This window comes from Corylus avellana, chromosome 7 (genome assembly GCF_965113065.1).
Source record: "Corylus avellana chromosome 7, dhCorAvel1.hap1.2, whole genome shotgun sequence".
Taxonomy (NCBI): domain Eukaryota; kingdom Viridiplantae; phylum Streptophyta; class Magnoliopsida; order Fagales; family Betulaceae; genus Corylus; species Corylus avellana.
The window spans coordinates 7,860,165-7,867,017 of NC_142496.1; the positions used below are offsets into that span (position 1 = coordinate 7,860,165).

At 35.0% G+C, this 6,853-nt stretch overlaps 1 protein-coding gene across 1 annotated transcript; it reads left to right on the forward strand.

Moving 5' to 3' along the window:
- The first annotated feature begins 3,228 nt into the window (after positions 1-3,228).
- LOC148584419 (zinc finger BED domain-containing protein RICESLEEPER 1-like) lies at positions 3,229-4,287 on the forward strand. The gene is made up of 2 exons (XM_088518436.1): positions 3,229-4,155; positions 4,252-4,287. The coding sequence occupies exons 1-2, from the start codon at positions 3,229-3,231 to the stop codon at positions 4,285-4,287; spliced, it is 963 nt and encodes a 320-aa protein (XP_088374562.1).
- Positions 4,288-6,853: the final 2,566 nt, after the last annotated feature.

The window sequence follows — 6,853 nt, forward strand, 5'->3', positions numbered from 1 at the left end:
CTAATTTGATCTATATAATCGATGGACTATCTGAAAGGGTTACATGAGAATTTATTAGACACGGCCGTATTGGATTAAAAACTTATAAACGCATAAGTGGGACACGCGGCATGCTAGGAAAAATTGACAAAGATTGGATCAAATCCAACCATTCATTACTAAAATTAAAATCAGATCCAACGGCTGGGACTTGTTTGAGAAAAAAACTAACCTAAAAATCATCTACCTCTCACACTTTGTCCGTCAGTGACCAAGTCGCTTGCTTTCTTCTCCCCATTCTCATTTCTCCATGTCTCCAATCTCCATTTCACTTAGAACCCTAACCAGCTAGACAAACTAGTAACTAGGCTAACCAGAGAGGCAGAAACGATTGAAGCTCGAGAAGAGAGGGAGCATTCAATGCGTATCCCATCGTGGATTCGTGGTTGGTTGAATACTTGAATGCTCGCAATAAATCCTTCTCAACCCCCTACCTACACCCCGTTCGTTTCAGATCCTCAATCGAGCTGTTGATGGATCATTTGATATCCATCTAACGGCTTTCGAGCCACTCGTAGAAGTTTTGCCTTCCAAAGGCTTTTGATCAATCGCGTGAATCACTGCTACTGTGAACCAGAAAAGTTCTCCTAGCCCGTCCAATCTCGCCGCCTAATTCTCATTTTCTTATCTTATTTACATTGTTTATATTTGATTATTTGTGTTTTTTCAAGTTTTCAACTGTTCTTCTGAATCTCTGATCTGTGACTTTTTTGGTTGTGGTGTGGAAGAGAGTCAGAGACAAAGATGATTGCTCTTGATCTGACTGTGATGGAAATGGAAATCGAGTACTGGGCTATCAAGTACTCGATTACCATTTTTTTATTCATTCCCAAATACCCCCATGATCCATCCCCCTTATATAATACTCGAGTGTATGAACCTAATGCATCATGTATGCAAGACTTGCTTGCACGTTACTCGAGTTGTTTGTATTTGTCTGTTCTTACTTGCTGCTTGCTAACGAAATTCGAACCAGAAAACATTCTGACTTCTGAAGAGCCTCTTCTGCCTTTAACTTTAAGTTGAGTATTTTTTTTCCTGAACCCTAATCCGAACTTTTGATCTTTTTCGAGTATTTTTAGTTTATTATTTCATTCTGGTTTAATGTTGCTAATTTCATCATTTCAGGGAGTCTGGTACTGGTAGCACTGAATTTGCAAGCTGCAATAGTTTCAATTACTTGAAGTTCAGGTTTTTTTTAAAAGTAAATTGTTCCGTCTGTTTTCATTAATTGCTATGTTGTAAATACATGAATTGCTATGTTATATGTTGCTATGTTAACATTAATTGCTACGTTATAAATCTGTTTAACATGTATTGCTATGTTATAAATACATGAATTGCTATGTTATATGTTGCTATGTTAACATTAATTGCTACGTTATAAATCTGTTTAACATGTATTGCTATGTTATAAATACATGAATTGCTATGTTATATGTTGCTATGTTAACATTAATTGCTACATTATAAATCTGTTTAACATGAATTGCTATGTTAGATTATGATTCTGCTATGTTGAAATGTTTGCTATGTCTATCTATGATTCTGATTTTTATAAATTAATTGATTAAAATTATTTGCTATGTTAAAACTATGATTCTGTTATCTTAAAATGTTTGCTATGTCTATCCATGATTCTGATTTTTTAAAATTAATAGATTAAAATTATTTGCCATGTTAGAAGTTTAGAACTATATTTCTGTTATCTTAAAATGTTTGCTATTTCTGTTATCATATTTCTCAATGTGATGAATTTTTGCACATCTCATTAATTCATGATCTAAACACTTTATGCTTTGATTTTTCCTCTCTGGTTAATGATGTAAATGTTTCTTATATTCTGTTATGTATAATGTATTCTGTTAATGTAGTTTCTGTTAATTGATTTTTTATTTTCCATTAATGTATTATGTTATTTTATTTATCTGAGTTTTTTAATTTTACAAATTATTAACAGTTATCATGGACAATACATTTCAACTCAATGATGTTGATATGGGTGATGATTCACCCACTGCTGACCCTACTCCTGGATCTGGTGTGTCTGCTAGTACTGAATGCACACCAGATGAACATATTAATCTGGTTTCTCCTGCTGTTGTTGTATCTAGGGATGGGGCTGGTCCTGGGGATGGGGATGGGGATGGGGCTGGGGCTGGGGCTGGGGCTGGGGGTGAAGGTGGGTCAGTTGCCTTCCAAAGGAAGGAAAGGCAAAGGACTTCCAAAGTCTGGAATGACTTTTCTTCTATTGAAATAAATGGTGTAAAAAAATCTCAGTGTAATTGGTGTAAGAGGTTGTTTTCTGTAGGGAAATCTAGTACTACCTCCACCCTTAGTAGGCATCTAGCTGCTTGTGTGAAGTTTGGGGAGTTGAATAGCCTTAAGAAGCAAAAGACTTTGTCTTTTGAACCTAGTGATGACAATGATGGTTTAGGGACTTTGACAAACTTTAGTTTCAATCAGAAGAAAGTTAGAGAACTTGCTGCCCATATGGTACTTCTACATGAATATCCCTTTAATATGATGGAGCATGAACTTTTTAACAAGTTCATGAGGGCTTGCACACCATATTGGAAAAAAATTAGCCGTGCCACTGTAAAAAGTGATTGCATTGCCACTTATAACATTGAAAAGAAAAAGTTGAAAACACTTCTAAGTGGGATTGATAGGGTAAACATAACTACTGATATGTGGACCTCCTCCCAAAGGGTTTCATATATGGTGGTTACTTGCCATTTTGTGGATTCTAATTGGCTACTCCAAAAGAGGATTTTAAATTTTTGTAATGTACCTCCTCCACATTCAGGTGTTGTTATTGCTGAAGCCTTAAGAAACAGTTTTATTGAATGGGGCATTTTGGATAAAGTACTTACAATAACTGTTGATAATGCTAGTGCTAATTCTGCTGCCATTGACATTTTGAGAGATGATTTTGAGTTGAGGGGTAGTTTGCCTATTGGGGGCCTTATGTTTCATGTTAGGTGTTGTGCTCATATTACCAATTTGTTGGTGCAAGCAGGGCTTTCAGAAATAGGGGAGATAATAGATTCTGTTAGGCAGGGGATTAAATATATAACGGCTTCTGAGAGACGGTTGATTGCATTTAGTGATATAGCAAAGCGTTTGGACTTGGGTTCTAATAAACTTGTTTTAGATGTTCCTACTCGATGGAATAGCACCTACTTGATGTTGAAGACTGCAATTAGGTTCAAGGAAGTGTTTCCTAGATACCATAGAGTAGAGCAAGCTTTTCTGTGGGTGGTAACTCCTGAACAGTGGGAAAAGGTTGAGAATGTGAACCAAGTTTTAGCTGTTTTCAATGATGTGACCAATGTTGTCTCTGGAAGTGACTACCCTACATCCAATCTGTTTCTACCTGAGGTGTCGAGAATGAAAGAAATTGTGGATATTAAGGCTGGGGATAGGAATGAATATATGAGATTAATGTCAGCTAAGATGAGTGATAAATTTGATAAGTATTGGGGTGAATCTAATATGGTGATGGCCTTAGCTGCTGTGTTGGATCCTAGATACAAAATGAAGTTGATTAGGTTCTGTTTTCCTATCATTTATCCACTTGATACGAATGGTGATAACATAAAGGCTGTGTTGAGTACTTTGAAAGAGTTGTTTGAGGTTTATGTTGCTGCCCATAATGCATCTATCATTCAACAACAAGCAGCTGCTGAAGTCAGTGCTGCTACTACTTCAATTGCCTCTGTTACAGAGGAAGTTTCTGGTGGCAGATCACGTTTTAGGCAACATGTTAGAAGCAATGACATCATCCGGCCCATAAAAACAGATTTGGATGTATATCTTGAAGAAGATGTATTCATTTCTGATAGAGAGAATGGTGAAGATAGTGATGCAAACTTTGATGCTTTGGGATGGTGGAAATCCAATGCCTTAAAGTACCGCATCTTGTCTAAGATGGCACGGGATGTATTGGCTGTTCCAATCAGTACTGTTGCTTCAGAATCATCTTTCAGTGCGGGTGGTAGAGTCATTGAACCCCATAAAGCATCATTATCAATTGATACTGTTGAGATGCTCCTATGTGGTGCAGATTGGGTTAGAGCACTTCATGGCATTAAGAAAAAATCTAGAATACCTGTAAGTTTTATGATTCTGTTATTTTATTTATTTCAATTTTTCAACCTCTTTGTTACCTATAATTTCACCTTATTAACTTTGTATTTGTGTTTGTAGAAAATGGTGGAAGTGGAATTGCCAAATGTGCCGTGAATGCTGTTTTCTCATTTTCTGTGAGGGATTCTCTGAAAAAACTGAATTTGTTTACTGTTTTCCTATGCTTAGTAAATAACTAAATATGTAATTTGAATGTCACATTTTATTTTGATGTTATGTTCTGTATTAATTATTATACTTTGCTGCCTTTGTTGGAACCTGGAATGTTGGACATTTGGATTTCCTGTTGTTCTGTATTAATTGTTATACTTTGTTGGCTTGGTTGGAACTTGGAATGTTGGACATTTGGATTACCTGTTGTTTTGTATTAATTGTTATACTTTGCTGGATTTATTATAAATTATAACTTATAACTGCATGGAGATTCAGAATTTAGGTAATTTACTTTGTTAACTTTTCCAGTTTCATTTGGTTGTTTTTAAATTTATCTATATTGCATATACTGGTTTTTCTTATCTGTAAATTTGTAATCTTTATAATAGGTTCATTTTGAGTTTGCTTGTAATCTTTTAGCCTATATCATGCATCAATTTGTGTTCATTCTGCCCTCCCATTGTTTTTGCAGATCTGGTTTTTGAACAATCATTAAAATGTCTATTTGCAATTTTGCATAATCTTAAGTGATAATTCTCCCTTGACATGTTGCAAGGGAGTTAAATACTTCTAACAATTTTTTTTTTCATTGAATGCAGTGACTGTCTTTGTGGGTTTATGGCAACTAGGGCTGTGTAATTTAGGTGCATATTTCTCATTGGTCTAATCTTGTATCTTTGTATGAATTTGATTATATTAACTTGTTCATGTAAATAGTTTTAAATCATTGAATGCAAGTTCTTTATGATTATGTTATTTGATTTATTTCCATTTTCTAAGCTGTTTTTTACTAGTAATTTCACCTGTTTTAATTGTGTAATCTTTATTAGAGGTTTATTTTGAGTTTGCTTGTAACTTATTATTAGCCTATATCATGCATCAACCTGTGTTCATACTTGCCTCCCATTGTTTTTTGCATTTTTCATATCTGGTTTTTGAACATTCATTAAAATGTCCATTTGCATAATCTTAAGTGATAATTCTCCCTTGACAAAATGCAAGGGAGTTAAAAACATCTAACAATTTTTTTTTCTTTGAATGCAGTGACTCTGTGTGGGCCGTGGCAACTAAGGCTGTGTAATTTAGTTGTATTTTTCTTATTGGTCTATAATCTTCTCTTTTTCTGAATTTGTAACTAATTTTAAATCATTGAATGCAGAGAGTCATAGAGCCAGTTTGTGGCAACTGCAAGTCTGCAGCTGGGAACCAAAAGTGATGTATTTTGTTTTAAGTAATCTTTCTGTTTATGTTCATTTTGAGTTTGCTTGTAATCTCTATTATAGGTGTATTTTTATTTCCTTGTAATCTTTATTATAGGTTGATTTTGAGTTTGCTTGTAATCTCTATTTTAGGTTCATTTTGAGTTTCCTTGTAATCTCTATTATAGGTGTATTTTTATTTCCTTGTAATCTTTATTATAGGTTGATTTTGAGTTTGCTTGTAATCTCTATTTTAGGTTCATTTTGAGTTTCCTTGTAATCTCTATTATAAGTTCATTTTGATTTCCTTGTAATCTTTATTATAGCTTCATTTTGAGTTTGCTTGTGTTCTTTATTTTAGGTTCATTTTGAGTTTCCTTGTAATCTCTATTTTAGGTCCATTTTGAGTTTGCTTGTAATCTCTATTATAGGTTCATTTTGTGTTAGATTGTAATCCCTGTTTTTGGTTTATTTTCAATTTGCTTGTAATCTATGTTATAGACTTATAGGTTCATTTTCATTTAGCTTGTAATCTCTATTAAAGGTTCATTTAGAATTTGATTTGTAATCTCTATTATGTTTATTTCCAATTTGCTTGTATTTTGTCATATGGCTGTTTGCTGATGTAGGTACACTCATACAATTATATTGAATTTCTATGATACAATGATATTGAATTTCTATGATGAATTGTGTTTTTGTCCATTGAATTTGAATTTTTACTTCTTTTTTATCCATTAACGAGCCTTAAATGGGCTGGGCCACACACTTGAGGCTTGTTTGACCCATTTAATCGGGCTCGAGCTCGGGCTCGGGCTCGACAAATGGACCATTAAATGAGCCATAAACAGGCCGAGCCACACATGTAAGGCTCGGCAGGCCCGTTAACCGGGCTCGGGCTTGGGCTCGGGCTCGATACACTTAAAAGAAATTAACCCATCATTTCCGAGCTCGGGCCGAGTCGAGCCACTCGAGTACTCGACTCGGCCCGAATTCCTCATTCTAGTGAGCCCAAGCTCGATCCTGAGCCATTGTTGTTTTCAATGAGCCGAGTTCGGGCATTGGTATTGTAGCTCGGCTCGAGCTCGAGACCGGCTCGATTATTTCCCATATGTAATGAGCCGATCTAGTATTGGCAAAGCTCGACTCGGCCCGGCTCATTTACAGCCCTAACAAAATATACAGAGAAATTCTATTGAATGACAAGATAGATACAAATTATTGAAATTAATATATAACCTATTACTAGGAAGGACAAAAATGCTATCTTTTGACAGTGAACTGAATGTTGATAGAGAACTTTTCTTCCT